At 35.5% G+C, this 17,656-nt stretch overlaps 1 protein-coding gene across 1 annotated transcript in view; it reads right to left on the bottom strand.

The window, feature by feature from the left end:
* cacna2d3 (calcium channel, voltage dependent, alpha2/delta subunit 3) overlaps positions 1-16,082 on the bottom strand; it is a 52,195-nt gene extending 36,113 nt beyond the window's left edge. Inside the window, exons 1-5 of the mRNA XM_067387157.1 lie at positions 15,964-16,082; positions 14,983-15,064; positions 7,068-7,184; positions 4,681-4,740; positions 973-1,135 (exon numbers count right to left, since the gene is read on the bottom strand). Of these exons, the coding sequence (XP_067243258.1) occupies positions 973-1,135; positions 4,681-4,740; positions 7,068-7,184; positions 14,983-15,064; positions 15,964-16,082 (541 nt within the window). The remainder of the gene's footprint in view (positions 1-972; positions 1,136-4,680; positions 4,741-7,067; positions 7,185-14,982; positions 15,065-15,963) is intronic.
* Positions 16,083-17,656: the final 1,574 nt, after the last annotated feature.

The raw sequence follows: 17,656 nt of genomic DNA, 5'->3' as shown, positions 1-17,656 counted from the left end.
CACCTTAGACTTATATTACATCTTTTAAAAAAAAGTTCTAGGGCACCTTTAAAAAATATTCGCAACTTACAAAATAAAAATTGAGTAAATTCTACTTATTGTTTTTTTCAGTATAGTGAAATGTCCTTTCACAACAGATAAAGCTTTACAATGAGAGAGCTACATATGGCAATTTATGTGTTTAATAAAATACCTTACTAATAAAAACACCATCTCCATGCTGCTTTTACAACATTTCAAATCCCTCAGTTCTCACCATAGCCGAAAAGGCAAGCCAATGTTGATTCATGTTATATTACGAACTCTGTCTTGTTCTGTTGTTGCCAGCAGACTCTCCTCTGTTCTGTTTTTTTTTGTTTTTTTTACAGGTGATTTTTAGATTTAGCTGCTCCATGTCAACATTTCTTGCTTGTTGTGACAATTAACCTCTGCCACTCCCACACAATACACACGTCAAAGTAGCCTAAGCAACTTTTCTCTATTTACGAATATGATGAGACATGATTTCAAACGAAACCCATTCTGCCCAGTCAGAATCAGGGTAATACAAAACACATTTTGGAAGAAGGATTGATGTTGTATTGACTCATTATTTAAATTTTTGTTAATTTTGAACAAAAAGTTGCATAGTGTACTTTTAAGAGGTTTGCTCCTGCTGGTAGATTGTTGAACTGCAGCATTTTGTTGCACAAAGCATTGTTTTGCCACTTATGCAGACAAAACACTTTTTTTTGCATACAACATACAATATAAATCAACAATATTTCATTATATTATAGCAGATGTCTTACCAAGCCTTAATAACTCTTAAAAGCTTGAAATGGGCTAACATTTTTCCCATTCTGCTGCTCAGGATAGTAAACAGTTTTGGAACTGTGCGTGTTCTTGTACTGCCATCAACCAATCAATGTGTCATGTTGGTTGAATCACACCCCAGATCCTGTATGCCCAGGTAAAAACAGGATGCATTACCTTTATTGTACATGTTGGTTGGCACCTGCACCACGCTGAGGCTGAGGTTGACGGATAGGTTATTAAAATGATCGTTGGGTTCCAGAAGGAACTCTCCTCCCAGCTCCACGCTGTTCCCATCTTCATCCACCTCGTTTATCAGCACTGCGTTGAAATACTCATACTGCAGGAAGAAAAACGAACCAAACAAGTCTATATAGAGATGTCAAGCTTGAAAAAAGAAAATGTGAATAAAAAAGTAACAATTTTATTTTAGTTGATAATACTACAATATTGCTGATATTCATTCTATGGTGTTACAGCAACTTAACGTACAAAAGTTTGCAGTCAGTAAGACTTTTTTTTAAAGAAATTAATACTTTCATTCATCAGGGACACAATAAACTGATAAAAATATGACAGGAAAGACATTTATAATGTTACAAAACAGCAAAATAAATGCTGTTCTCTTTAACTATCTATTCATCATATTAATCCTGAAAAAAGCATCACTGTTTTTCTGCAAAAAATATTAACCGTTTTACAACATTGATAATAATAATAAATGTTTTATGAGCACCAAATCAGCATATTAGGATGATTTCTGAAGGATCATGTGACACTGAAACTGGAGTAAAATTCAGCTTTGCCATCACAGGAATAAATTACATTTTAAAATACATTAAAACACAAAACAATAACATTTTAATAGTATTTTTCAATATTGCTGTTTTTACTGCATTTTAGATCAAATAAATGGAGAGCATAAGACACTTCTTTTAAATTATAGTGTCAAAGTTTTTTTTTTTTAAACAACCTATAAGATTTATCAGAGACTTAACTAAGAACTCAGTTATGTTTCATTTAAGTAACAACTTTGGCTCAGATGTTTTTCCAAAAAAGTTCATATCGAAATTTTTGACTTTGCAAATCTGAGCACAGTTTGAGACACTATTGACATCTGAAAATCTAGGAATGTGAAATTACATGTGAGGTTACTAGGGTCTTTTACTCAGACAAAAAAAATAGAGAATGTTCAGAAAAATTCTCTGTTTAATCTCAATGCTGTCTGGGAGAAAACAAAAACTGAGGCATTAAACATTAGTGATTTTTCTATCCTACAGGAAAACAGCCAGGTATGCATAAATGTTTAGACTAAAACACTAAAAATGTAATTTACAGACTGCATGCACACACACTCCATAGGTACAACATTTCACGCGTGTCCCAGTTGAACTATAAAGGATAACAGGCAAAGAACATTTAGTTTGTGTCCAGAGGCCATGCGTGATTAAACTACCTCTCACTTTACTGGACCAGAGGTCATTCTGTGAAAAGAGGCTATCTATCTGTTAGGTGAGTGTACTTGGTAACACCTTTGTGTTTACTATTAAGCGGCGTGTGTGTGTGTGTGTGTGTGTGTGTGTGTGTATGCAACAGCTACTGTTGGGGAGGGGGGGCATCGCTACAGCAATGACAGCTCATACCACGGCTGGGCGCTCCGGTGATACACCCCTGGGGGGTGGAGGGGGAGCGGAGTCGAGAGGAGCGTAGCGAGGCAGAGGAGAAACGCTCCACACTCAGCATTTCTGACAGCACTGCGACAAGCTTTTGAGGGTTATCAACAAACAGCAGGAGCAGGAGCTCCACACCCGACCGAATCCCGGTCCCAGTGGGTCCCAGTGAGTCAGAACTCCTCATTCAAAGAGTCACGGTCAGAACTGTTTCCTCCAGACCGTTATAAACATTCACTATCGGCCAGAGTTTTTATATACTCACACTGAGGCACTAAGATAATTCAGCTATTTTTTTAGGCCTTTTTTATTTTATTTAGGTGAATTTTTATTTTTAATTAATTGCATTAATCTTTTTATTTTTATATTAATTCCGGTAATAAATCTCCATTACATTTTTCATGTCCTGATGTCTTTGTTTGACATCAATATAACCCAAAGTATGATTTATTTTTAATAAATCATACTTACAATTACCAATTGATTTTTTTAACAAAAAACTATATATATATATATATATATATATATATATATATATATATATATATATATATATATATATATATATATATATATATATATATATAATATGGGTCAAAAACATAATTGAGATATAATTAATTGTGAAGTTTTATTAAGTGTTAACAATGAGATTATGTGATTTTTATAATCAATTAACACTGCTTTTGTCATTTTTTTACAAGATGGACAAAATTTGCCACAAAATCTTGGTTTTACCGAATGACACTTTTGGTTATACTGAATGACAATATTTTCAAACAATACTAACAGGCTGATATCTAGCTAGCAAAAGGACAATCAAGCATTTTATATTTAGTACAAGTTTTTCAATTATTACAACATTTTTCATATTTTATAGCGGTTGTACCGAATGACCTGATGTTTCAGGACATGCATATGAGCAAGTGAAAACATTAATTTTTCAAATAGTTAAAAGAGAGTTAGTTACTTTGCTTCACAACCATGTGGACCTTTGCAGGTGTCTGAATGATGTCACATCCTGTCAATGGTCCTTTTATATCGGTTACTCCAAATGACATCAATGAAATTAATTTTTCCGGACATTCTTTCTCATAACAAAGCAACAACTTCTACACAAAATTTTAATAGCATTTTGTACTTTGATGATATATGATGTTATAAAATCATGCCACAATAAAAAACATATACATTTATTACATTTTAAGATATTTTAATCACAAATTAAATGACTGTATTGGCCTTTGGATGGTTAAACCGAATGACCTTTTGACACTTCAAAATCTTTAAAATACCTTTATATGTTGCAAAATATAATTAAAACTTCAATGAAAGAGATCTAGTTGTACTACCTTACATACTTTGGATGGCATTTCTTTTTAAAACATTTTTTATTAAGGTCTTTGGACAAAAAAAATGACCCGTCACGTCATTAAACCATATATATGTGTGTGTGTGTGTATATATATAGGGCTACAAATTAAAATTAGTGAATGAATGAGTGCATAAAATGAATTAATGGGTTAGAATAAAGAGTGTGTATCTCTAAAACAAACCTTCCATTCAGTCAAAAGTTTTTTGTTACAAAAACAACATACAGAAATATTGGGACTATAAAAAACTGACTCTTTCACTATAATTAGTTGTGTGAATTAATATAAAAACAGTTTATGAATCATTAGAAATGTATTTTTACATACAAGAGAGGGAGTGCATGAATTCATTACTGAGGGGGGATAGCATTATTTTAAACGTATTTTGCTTCAGTGAATTTTCCATTTGTCCCTGAATAGCGCAGCCAACATGGAGTCATTTATCTTAGTCGGAGTGTGGAGGCCGGAGCGAGGGGAGGGCTTTCCGGCACATAAATATATATATATATATATATATAATTCACTTCAAGAACTAAGCTGGAGGTCATGTACAGGATATTTGCATAAAGCAGGGCTACAAGATTATGGCAAGGAGTGCAGGGGCTTACCATTAAAATATCCCTTAAGATTCAATTCTAAAGAACACAATAGAATTTCATACCACACTTTATGAAATATCCATGAAAATAATAAAAAATTTGTATGCATGTAATTTTTGTGTTTGGACATTTCTGACACTACAAAGTGGCATAAGAGTGATTGGGTTGTCTTTAAGAACTGTCCATGGTTCTGAAATCTTCTCATATGATACTACAAAAACAAACAAGTGTACAAACTCTCACCTGTAGGTCAGGGTTCTCCTCATGCTGAAGATGAGCCTCCTCCGCCGCTTCTACGAGCCTCTACACATGAGTGACACGACACAGAGAGCAGAACAAACATAGAAGAGATGACTGATGGCAAAATACACTGATTTGTTCTTGATGGGCAACATGATGGGCAAGACATTTGTGATCATAACAGCCTCTAGCTACATGTAAAAGACATTTTATAACATCATTAACAAATATATTACATTTTATAACGCTTATCAGATCATAAGATAATGTACTTTCAGAATGCCTTTGATTCACATGTGGCAAGGGGGGTGACTTTCAATAACAAACTGACCCTGAGAAACATTCACAGGAGTAAACCGTGAAAACTAGCCCTGTCATAAAGACAGATTAATGAAAGTTAAAAAAGTCATAATGATTTATTTATGCAAGTAATTGTATAAGGTGACCTATTTAAAGCTAAACTAAACAGTAATATAATGTTTAGTTTACCTGCTGCTTGCATACAGGTTGTATTTCACGTGGCGGCTTGTTCCCTTGCGGCAAACACAAGTGTGTGTGTTTGTGTAAAGGACACTTTATGTTTTGTCGTCATTGAAAAGTGCTGGCGTGCATTTTTAGTTACATGCCGGTGTAATTGCTTCCAGTCCACAAAGCGCTTTAGGAAAAATAATTAATACTTGTCGCATTTCGAGGAAATTATAGCAACATAACCAAAAAAACAAAAGTGAGGCTTTGTGCCAATTTTATAAATACAAGCTACCTAAGCCAATCTGCTCTGTAAAATATACTAATAATATTATAATGAGGCTATGTTTCTGGGGGAAAAAAGAAAAAAAGAAAAAGAAAAAAAGTAACATATTTGAATGTCTTTATAGCCTAATAATATTTTCATAAAATAAATTGTGTTCTAAATATGTTTTTAGATACAAACAGGGTGCGAATTATGCCAAAACATAAGGCTGGAGGGGGCGTACATATTCTTTTACACGCAAGTACATTTCAATCGTGTTTTTAAACGTCTCATTAACCACAAAAGCTAAATCACGAGATAGAGAGGGGGGAAAAGAGGTAGTTATAGCGCGTATTTTCACCTGTCGCCAAATAGGCGGCGCTAGCGAACAGAATAGCGCGTTTACCTGAGAAGGTAAGCATATACACACGACGATTATCAGCCTTCAATTGCGATTATTATCGAGTTAACAAACATGACACATCATTAGAGATTAACATCACAGATAGGCCTATCCTAAAAAACAATTTCATATATTTTTTGTTTAAAAAGTCTATTTGACGCGTAATTAACTCTTTGCTGCTGAACCTCAAAAGATGAAACCCCAAAATTTAGGCCTACAAATTCATTTTCGACGACCCTGAAAGACATTTTTTTGTTCTGATTTACCTAGTTAATTCTTATAACCGCCCCAACAGAAATTGTAACTTTTAAATAATATTTCAGTATAAGTTAGTCAGCGCGCGGATTTCCTCTCACATGCTCGTGAACAGAAGGCGCGTTCACCTGAGTAGAAAGGAGGACATAATTTGTCATTTTATTATAGATTTAACATATCTCAAGTAGGCTATATAACAAAAACCATTGTTTAAATTAAATAATTAATATATATAATTTAAATAATTATAATTTAAGATATATAAGCGAGATATATCAGCATAAAATCATTAAAAATATATGTAGGCCTATATGTTTTTATTTGTATTTGTAGAATTATATTCCAATAAAATAAAACGTGCTGCAATACACTTGGATTTCTGTTGTAAAAATGGTATAAACTCCTTTCAATTCCGTCAAATGTGTACATTTCTTTCGTATATACTGTACGCACATCGCATCCATTTTAAAATCGGTATGCAACAGAAGCTACAAATGCATGAGGTGTATTTATGGGTTTTACCTTTCATGGCAAACCGACTCCATTGCATCATAAATGACAGTGTGTATCTGCAGGAGTTAGATAAGCCTATCTCCTCCACACACACAGGCAATTAAAGCCTGGACCGTGTGTGTGCCTCTGAAGAATAACGGCACGAGCCGGTTGTAACGGGAAAATCTATATGTTCTGCTATATAGAAGGGAGAAGCTTCAACCGAGATGCTTTTTATACGTTAGCAATAAATAAAGCTGTTGCGGCTGCAAGACAATAAATGACTGATGGAAAATGCTGAAACAATAAGAATTCGTGCAAAAATCGTAAAATAATTTTACAAATGGCAATAGATAATAATAATTCCAAACTATATTAACACACACACACACACACACACACACAGAAACTATATGTTGTTAAAGGCTGTTCATTAAAAAAAAAATAAAACAAAATGGAATACGCATGCAGAAGATTTTTGAAATTCTCTTCCTCTTAATTGTTACTTACTCGTGTGGCCTCAGCTTTTTTCCGAAATATTTCCTCCATATTCTGCGCCAAAGTTTTCACCACTTTTGCGCCGTCAATCTCCTCTATTCGCACAGATTTCTCATATTCCTTGTATTTCTAAAGAGAAACAAATGGGTCATGTTACGCAATGAATATACGCACGACAGACATTTACTACTTTTTGTGTCAGTGTGGTCAAGCCTGGATGACTTAAAAAAAAAATCTTTAAACAATACAAAATACACATGTTGTTTTCTGTCATTCAATCCATAGCCTACATAAAATTAAATAATGCCTAAAAATGTAAATTCTGAATGCAGCTTGTCTGGCAATATAGTGATAGTATGTTACAGCAATTTATTAATAAAAAAATAAAAATAAATGCAAACTCTTAAAAAAAACACACATTGAAAACAGGCTAAAAACAAAAAGTACACATAGTAAACAGAGATAAAATCATTTTTATTTAACTGCATTCACACTTAAATGTAGTGGATTACTTTATTTATTTCCTTGCTGTGTGTGTGTGTGTGTGTGTGTGTGTGTGTGTGTGTGTGTGTGTGTGTGTGTGTGTGTGTGTGTGTGTGTGTGTGTGTGTGTGTGTGTGTGTGTGTGTGTGTGGTCCTGGTTTTCCCTACATTATGGGGACCCCATTAAGATGGGAATACCAGTAGTTTTTGACCTTGTGGGGACTTTTTTGTTTTTTGGTCCCAATGAGAAAAACAGCTTTAAAATCATACAGAATTATGTTTTTTAAAAAATTTAAAATGCAGAAAAGTTTTAGAATTATAGAATTTACAGTTTGTACAGTATAAAAATCATTATGTCTATGAAATATCCTCATAAAACATGGAAACCAAACTTTATGTGTGTGTGTGTGTGTGTGTGTGTGTGTGTGTGTGTGTGTGTGTGTGTGTGTGTGTGTGTGTGTGTGTGTGTGTGTGTGGGCCTGGTTTTCCTTACATTATGGGGACCCCATAAAGATGAGAATACCAGTAGTTTTTGACCTTGTCGGGACTTTTTGTTTGTTTGTTTTTTGGTCCCAATGAGAAAAACAGCATATAAATCATACATAATTATGTTTTTTTTTTTAATTTAAAATGCAGAAAAGTTTTAGAATTATAGAATTTACAGTTTTTACAGTATAAAAATCATTATGTTTATGAAATGTCCTCATAAAACATGGAAACCAAACTTTGTGTGTGTGTGTGTGTGTGTGTGTGTGTGTGTGCATATATTTTTGTGACAAGTTCATTTGTCAGCATGTGATTAGTAAATAGGGACATTTCCGTATTCAATCTGAGGGAGGCAGATATGTGTCGCAGTGGAAGAGACAAATAAAAAAAAATGATGAGAGACAGTGATGGAGAGACAGGGGATGGTAAGAAGAGGCCTTTACAAGTCTTCATGACCTACGCTTTGCATTGTCTCTTCGTTAATACAGCTGTCGTTCCCATTCGAGTTAGTGCCACAAGTCTTCAGATAAGCGTGCCGTCGTGCGCCTCTCTCTGACAGCGGCCTTTCTGATTGGCTGATAAGACATATCCTCTCCAGATAACGAGCTCAATCTTGTCCCCGTAATTGGTGGAGCTGCTGCTGCAGTGTCTGTTATTGGTGGAGGAAGAGTGTTGTGGGTGGGCTGCTTTGGGGAGGATGGGCGTGGCTTGTCGAAAGGGCCACGCATTGTTGGAGGGTAATTGAAATGGAGTCAGAATTCGGGAGAAAGATAATAAGTTGTCAAGCCTGGGCGAGTCTGGATAATGAACTACACTTCAGACAACGCTGAGTCTGCAGTACAAGCGACACCTGAAGCAACAGCACTCAATGGGCATCGTGATATTAGACTATTCAAACACACTCAGGCATTGACGCCTGCAGGCTTACACCACTCCACTATACAAAAAAAAGCCTTTCTGATTAAAATAAGTTCATGTTAAATGAAACATAGACATAAATTTCATGAAAAAAAAAAACTCAAATTCCAAAACATGTGCCGCACTGCCACACTTAAAACTTGAAGGATTAGTTCACTTCAAAATTAAAATGTCCTGATAATTTACTCACCCCCATGTCATCCAAGATGTTTATGTCTTTCTTTCTTCAGTCGAATAGAAATTAAGGTTTTTGAGGAAAACATTCCTGGATTTTTCTCCATATAGTGGACTTCACTGGGGTTCAACGGGTTGAAGGTCCAAATTGCAGTTTAAATGCAGCTTCAAAGGGCTATACATGATCCCAGATGAGGGATAAGAGTCTTGTCTAGTGAAACAATCAGTCATTTTCTATAAAAAAAAATCTGCCACGCATTACGTAATCATGTTGGAAAGGTCACGCGTGATGTAGGCGAAAGTATTGATCTATGGTTTACAAAGCGAACATGCAAAGACTAAGTCAAATGCCCTTCACAAAAAAAAAGGTAAAATAACGACGTCAGACGATTTTGAAGTTGGAGGAGAAAATGAGATGGAGTTTTTGGCCCACCGCGATACTTCCGCCTGACCTTTCCAACGCGATTACGTAATGTGCATTGCAGAGCTAGTGAAATGCGAGCATTTGTGGTTAAAAAGTATATACATTTTTATTTTTTTTTAGAAAATGACTGATCGTTTCGCTATATAAGAACCTCATTCCTCGTCTGGGATCATGTAGAGCCCTTTAAAGCTGCATTTAAACTGTAATTTGGACCCTTACCCTGTTGAAGTCCATTATATGAAGAAAAATCCTGGAATGTTTTCCTCAAAAACCTTAATTTCTTTTCACCTGAAGAAAGACAGACATAGTGCACAGACAAGGGGGTGAGTAAATTATCAGGAAATTTGAATTCTGAAGTGAACTAATCATTTAACATTTCCAGGAGGCAAAATACATATACACATCTTGTGTTTTTTTAAGACAACAGGACATAAATTCATTTTAAAACAACCTCTGGCACATCTAAAATCCCACAATCCCACATTTAAATACAGCCATGTTCTACACAGTACTTTTTAAATTAAAAAAGGCCTTTCTGATAAAAAAAAAAAAGCTTCCAGTAAGAGAAAAAGTATCCATATGTCACTTTTTTTAAGGACAAAAGGACATAAACGCTATAAACACACACACATTAAAATCTTAACATTAAAAAAGACTTTAAAAAAGAAGATAATAAGTTTCCAGTTTGAAAATTAGAGTTAGTGTTAACTGAAACTTGGACATGCATTTTGTGAAAAAATGTGTCTCACACTTCTTATTTCAAGACACTCTGGCACATCTAAAATCCCACAACATGTTCTACACAGTCCTTTGAAATTAAAATAAATCACATAAAAAATACCACTGAATCCAAAAACCAAAACAGAACGTGAAACCAAAAACAGGACATACATCACATGTAAACAGTATGCATACATGCTGTCCTAGTTTTTAAATATAAAAACCATGAAAACACACATACACACGCGTACTGGTTTTCCATGTTTTATGAGGACATTCCATAGACATAATGATTTTATACTGTACAAACTGTATATTCTATCTCCAAACCCTAAACCTATCCATCACAGAAAACTTTCTGCATTTTTTCACATTTTCACTTAGTGTGATTTAAAAGCTAAAAACCAAAAAATGTCCCCACAAGGTCAAAGATTTAGGATTTTGCCATCTTTGTGGAGACATTTTGTCTCTATAATGTAGGTTATACCTGAACCACACACACATATATCACTAGTTCCACAATCCTTGTAACTTACAAAATGTGTTGTGATTAAAAATAAGATTTCTGTAAGCAAAACAATCTTGCATTTTTTTTTTTTTTTACAAGACAACAGGACATCAGATAGCATGGAAACACACACTCTGGCACATCTCAGACCCCCAACATGTTTCTAACACCAACACCCCCTCCACACACACAGATCGCAGCACCACGCGGCAAATTACCCCTTTAAGAGAGAGACCATGGAGAGTTATTGAGGCGGAACAGTTCATTTCACGCCTGTCCTGCCTCCCCACCCCTCACCCCCCGTCCCGGCACCCTCCCCGGCACCAAAAAAAGCCATAATCAAAGCCATTAATGCAGCGTTCGTCAATAGTGATGATCACCCCACTGATTCAAAACACAGTAGCGAAATAGTCCCGGGGAGAGTCTACCAGATGCTCCTGGACAAAACAAGTTTCTGCCATCATATTCTCAAGATGCTGCAAAATTATTCACTGTAAAGATGCTTAATGGTAATGTATTTGTACAATCTGTTATTTTGTTGCGGTGAGTTGGAAATTTCAGCGATTGAAAGCAACAAAGGGTGACATTTGTATGGCTGTTTTCCCCCCCTTTGTGTAAAAATCAGGTAATTTTGCATAACAAGCTTAATGATCACTCTTAACGATCCTCCTTAATGAACCGGCCTGCTGCCTCATCCCTCCCTTTCTGCTTCCAGCTCTTCAGACAGACAGTTTATTGGCCCTGAGCCCCACCCATCGGTCACGCCCACTGAGCAGGATGATGGGAAAAAGTGCAAACATACGCAGAAACGGCAATGAAGAGAGAACACAACTGGCTAGGACATTTTACAATGTGTGAATGTGTGTGTGCGTAAGATAATTCTGGGTGGGATGATGAAACGTGTTCATTATTGATGCTTTTGGCTGAATTAGGAACAGATTTACATCTTAACTCTCACCTTAAAGCGATGTGTCATTTTTTACTCACACTTATGTCATTCCAAACCCATATGGTGTATTTTTAAATGCATTTTTTTCCATTGAAAACTGAAGGATACATTATAAACAATATCCCTCATCGCTTTTTAATACAGTTCATAGTAGGGATGCACCAATATAATTCGTTTTTGGCCGATACAAAACCAATTTTAACAAACAACTATTGGCCGATAACAATACCGATATTTGTCACTTGCATATTTATTAGAACTGTTATCGTTATCGGTCAAATAAGCAAATTTGGCTGATACATTAAAGCCAATAATTAATGGATTATTTCCTTGATGGTTTTGAATTGCTTGAAATATGATTGGAGCCTTCAAAAAGGAAAATATAGTTAAGTCTGTCATATAGGCTACACCAAATTATAATGAGAACATTGTAATGGTGTGCTTGGGACATGGCTTTTAATGGTGAGACTTTTGTTTTTTGTAATCAGGCTCTCAAAAATTATATAAAAATCTGGATTTAGATTTGTCGGCCAATATATCTGTTATTGGCTTTCAAATATAAAGAATTATCGGTATCGGCCAAAGTATTCATTTTGGTGCATCCCTAATTAAAATAGATTACTGTTTTGATCATGCTTTAAATCTAATTATTTTCATTGAACATGGAATGGATTCATTTAACATTCAACAGGCAAACATTATAAGATATAAAAACAAAATACAAATAAGAAGACATGACAATCAAACTATATATGCTGACAAACTATATTTTGTACACATTTCATTTTGTTTTGGCAAGCGTTTAATTATTTTTACCCAGAGAAATGCGTTGGATTATGCAACAGACCTTATACAACAACTGAGCGCTTTCACGCAGTTAATTTATAAATGATTGGTATCCCGATGGTTTTAAATTGATCAAAAATCGGCCGATAAATATGGACAAAAAGCACCACAAAAGTTGGCAATGCAACCAATGCACTATGTTTCAGCCTTCTGAATCATAACATTTTTATAGCAAGGAACAAATGAAAATTTAAGTCGATATCTGATAATCTTCCACTCCACTGAAGCGCTGAAATTTGCATTCGCATTCAGGCCGTGTTGATGCACAATGCCATATTTGGCATCATTGTCATGAAGTTTCATTGGTTTTTGTGTTTTTTTTGTAATGAATATAGTGTGATAGTTTGAATATGCACAATGGGAAATGAGATTTTTCAGTAAATAATAACCCAAACATGAATAACTTGTCATCATTTATTCAACCTCAGGCTGTTCTAAACCAGTATGACTTTATTTCTTCTACAAAACACACACACACACACAAAAAGATATTTTGAACAACACTTGAATCCATTGACTTCCATTCTAGAAACAAAATACAGTAAAGGTGCATCCCAGTTTACATACTTTTGCACTATTCTATGTTGATTTTTAGTATAAATAGTGTGAGTAGTGGGTTTACAAAAAAAGAAATGTACTTAAAATACCCAGATGATGCACTTTATTAACTGAAAAAAATAAATAAAAAATTGGACACTTCATGCCCTCAAATGTCGCAGCTTTCCTTATGTTGCTATTAGACTCCGATGCTGGATGACAAAATAACCTTATAAAATTCATACACTACACAGTTAAGTATACGTGCATATAGTGTATAGTGTGTCATTTGGGACACAACCTAAGACACTTTTCAAAAAATATTTTTACATTCCTGAGAAGAAAGAACATTATAAAATTTAGGAGGGTAAAATTATTTTAATTTTTGGAGTATCCCTTAACATTTCAGTCTATTTCTCACACTAAGCTACAGTATGACTTTAAAAGACTCAGAGATCATGTAGACTAGTTTATGCTGTCCTTTTTGGATTTTGGCAGACATAATTACTATGAACTGAACAGAAAAAAAGCAAATGTTTTGGAACAACATGAAGGTGAGTAAACAAAGACAGAATTTTTATTTTTGGGTGAATTATTCTGTTAACAATTATGCAAGGTAAATCAGCCGCATTGGTCTCGGATCACTGGATAAATACAACACCGGTAATGGCTCTGACTACACTATAGATTTTTCTGTAAGTAAGTAAGGGCCCAATAGCTAAAGATAGACCCCGAATCTCAGTTTTACTTAAACAATCAGTGTTTGTGGACACGTGTATCCTTCACAAACATACACTGACAAAGAGCACCTATATACCTCACTAACATACATGAGTACTCCCATCATTCTCAAAGCCTCAGTTTCATTCATTTCCACTGTTTTACAAACAGACCCGGGCGAGTTCAGTTAAAGAGTCACGTACACACATTCTGTGAGGAGGTAATTACGACGATAATATGTGCACTGATGGTGAGAGCTGGGCTCTTATCTCACACCAACACTGAGAGACTTATTAATACTTCAGAGACAGAGAGACGGGGTTATCTCAAAACATCCATCACTGTTTTTCCTTCAATAGAAACCGAGAGGAAATGAAGTGTGTTCTGTAGTATATAACGCCACCGTATAGTGCATTCAAACAGCAGTATTAGCTATAACACCATATACTGGAACAAAGAAACCAGGTGGAGACCTTAATCTGCAAAATATCAGCACTGTCACACAGATATGAAGTTTAATATAAAATATTAATAATGTAATGTGTATCTGTGCTTTGATTGTGTTATCAATATTCAATTGTTAATATGTAAATATAACGTCACACCAAAAAGACTACATAATGTACACAATATGAATGAGGAAATGGATAAATTATTTAAAAAATATGAAAATGGGCATCAAATGTCTGCTTTTGTCTAATTTTTCTCTTATTTTTACTACTTTATATTTTTTGGAAGAACATTATGATTTATTTAATAATTTAAAAAATGCACATTTGTCTCCAAATGCCTAAAATATTAGAACCCTGTGACCAAAAAGCACAGTTCCTAATATCAGCTGCCACCGTGTGGTTATAGTGTGCAGTGCATCATCAGATGCTCCTTTGTCATTTATAAAGAGACACACATTTATTCAGTAATTCTATTTGTCCAGCTAGTCCTACACAGGTGTTTAGATCCGAAGGACAGATCGGGGGGAAAGAAACTGAGTGTAATGAGCCTTATCCAAAAACTCCTCCTCACACACACACACACACATACATCTCAGATTATACACCTGGATGTTGTAAGGCAAAGCCATCTGTATTCATATGAGCCGAGAAGAGGTGTGTGTGTGTGTGTGTCAATTCAAGTGTGTGTGAGAGAGAGAAAAGGGGAAATACCTTCTGTAAGAGCTGAGATCCTGAGTATTTTGAAGCTATTGATTTTATTTCACCACCAAACGCTGAAGCCCAGAGTTTCACCCTGTTGGAGAAAGAACCAATGTAATCACTCAAATTACAACACATTATGCCACAATTACAATATTAGCAATATTATAATGATAGATTAAAAGTAAAACACTAAACAAAAGCTAATGCATAAACTGTTTGTAATCATTATAATGTATTCTATATGGCCATACAGGAGCATTTGGGTTTGTTAAATTCACATTGTTTCTCATTTTTTGTGTCCAAAAAGTTTTTATGCCATAAAAGCTTCGCATACTGTATTTTAATTCTACTCTATCTTAAGGAGTTACAGTATTTCTACCTGATCTGACAGTTAGAAATGACTTCCGTTGGTTTAATGTAATGTAATGAGGTTGATAATATCATATTTCTGTAAATTATATTTGTGGCTTAATCAGCTGATTATCACATGAAGCACATTTTTGCACACTTTACAAACATTTTTGCATGTACTGTATATACAACAGCAATTATTGGGGCTTCTTGTCTATATATTTGTTATTTTTAAAAAAGTGCATATTTTATTTGGACTCTAGAGATAACTAGACCCTTATAATAACATCACAAAGCATAGTTTTAATCTCTCTCTGAGTGCACTTATGATTATAGATTAAATGTAATAAATATACATTTAAAATATTCATAAATTATAAAAGCCTTTCATATTCAGACTCTATTGAAATACCACCATTTGCATGTGGATTTAATACACTTACCAAGGCTTCTCTATATTTTACATGCATTACAATGTGCATTTATTATAAAAGCATTTTATATTTTTACTCTAGAAATTTCTAGACCCATAAAAGCCCTCACACAGGATAGTTTTAACCTCTTTGTTTCTACATGCACATAGGTTAAATGCAATTAGTATGGCCTGTTGTTCTCTATATTGTGCATGCTTCTACTCACACTGATAAGGGGATCTCCGGTTGGGACCCCCGCACCTCCAGCGCCGTCCAGCACGCGCTCATCACACACAAGAGGAAGCAGTGCGCGTGCATCAGAGGAATTCTCCGGTCCCGCTGCATCCTTCCCCCAAAATTTCTTACGCTGCAAAGGAACCGGCGGCTGGGGCAGCCTTTAGAACTCCCCCCTCCTCTCGGTCTCTCTCCCCCTCGGTTACAAAAACAGCACCGAGAGCCAATTCAGCCGCACATCTGCCCGCCCCAGCGCGCGTGCTGCCTCCGGAGTTTCAGTCTCTCCGCCCAGCTGTCACACACCCCACGACCTCCTGCTCGTGCTCTTTGACATCGATCCTCGCTTTTTATCCCTGCATTGGTGGCACAGAGAACAAAACAGAGATTTAAATGCTTATTCTTGCGCGCGAACCTTTCTCTTAGAGCTGAGGTAAATGAACTCGCGCGCTCTCACTACTGGCGCTGCTGATATTATGATGAACGACACTTTCGGGTCAGTGCTACAAGCAGAAGTTTAGGGAGACGAGAAGCGAGCAGAAAGTCATCAAGACAGTGAGGCTCATGTGTAAATCTAGGGAAGGAGATCCAGTGCGGTTTCCCCATGCGAGCGCGCTCACGAGAGAAGCTGATGCGAAACTTTCCCTCGGCAACGCGCATTCCTCTGTTTGGGGATGCTTTTGCTCTGATGTCAAGCGGTGGAGATTACGTATTTTAGTTTCAGATTAATAATTTACTTAATAATAATTACAAATGCGCTTTTTATTTTTAATTTCATATTAGTTTTTAAATTAACATTCACCTTGATAGAAGACTAATTTTCATAACAGCATGTGGTTTATTACTGTTTTGGTCTCACTTTATGTATTTCACCTATAGGTAAGTTGTCACAAACTGCTATAACTGTAAGTTTTTGAGGCTTATAATAGCTCATATTAAAAATATTTCAGATTTTTGTCCTCCAAAAGCTCTTGAGTATTTTTAGATTTCATATGTGCATCTGCATATTGCTGTTTTCATTTATATACACATTAAAAAAAAGTGCTCCAGGTGTGTATTCACAGTGTGTGTGTGTGTGTGTGTTCAATACACACTACTGTAAGTGTGCACTTGAATGGGTGAAATGCACCTCACAAATTCCAAGTTTGGGACACATCACGCCACTCACTCACACTAAAAACAGCAATTGATATACAGATTAATTCAGCCAGATGTATTATGGCTGCTCCTCATCATAAAAGAGCAGATAGTACTCAAAGAAAGTGAATAAGATTTATGACCCGCCACTATATTATAGCACTGACCTCTCCAGTCTGATGCTTAACAATGGCATCCAGGAGTTAATTGCCATTCTCTCACTTTTTTTTGTCCCTCTAATTATCATGAGCACATAAATGATGAGGTGCATTTGCGTGTGTGTGTGTGGTAAGGGGTCTGATGGATCTGTCTTAACGCGGCCTGCGTCTCTGTGCAGTCATGATTAGCTGGTAAATGCATCATACATCACAGACTCAGCTAGAAACAGTGGCGACTGAAGCTGAAAAACACAAGGCATACTGTACTGCAATGCTGCTACAACACGCCAAACTCTATATGACATCCATTAACTTCTGTTTAATAAGTAAGACTTATTAACAGTGTTGGGGGATCAGATTAATTAGAGTACAGTAACTAGTAAAGTAATGCAT

Source organism: Chanodichthys erythropterus, chromosome 6 (genome assembly GCF_024489055.1).
Source record: "Chanodichthys erythropterus isolate Z2021 chromosome 6, ASM2448905v1, whole genome shotgun sequence".
Classification (NCBI taxonomy): domain Eukaryota; kingdom Metazoa; phylum Chordata; class Actinopteri; order Cypriniformes; family Xenocyprididae; genus Chanodichthys; species Chanodichthys erythropterus.
This window is presented reverse-complemented; position numbering and strand designations above follow the sequence as displayed.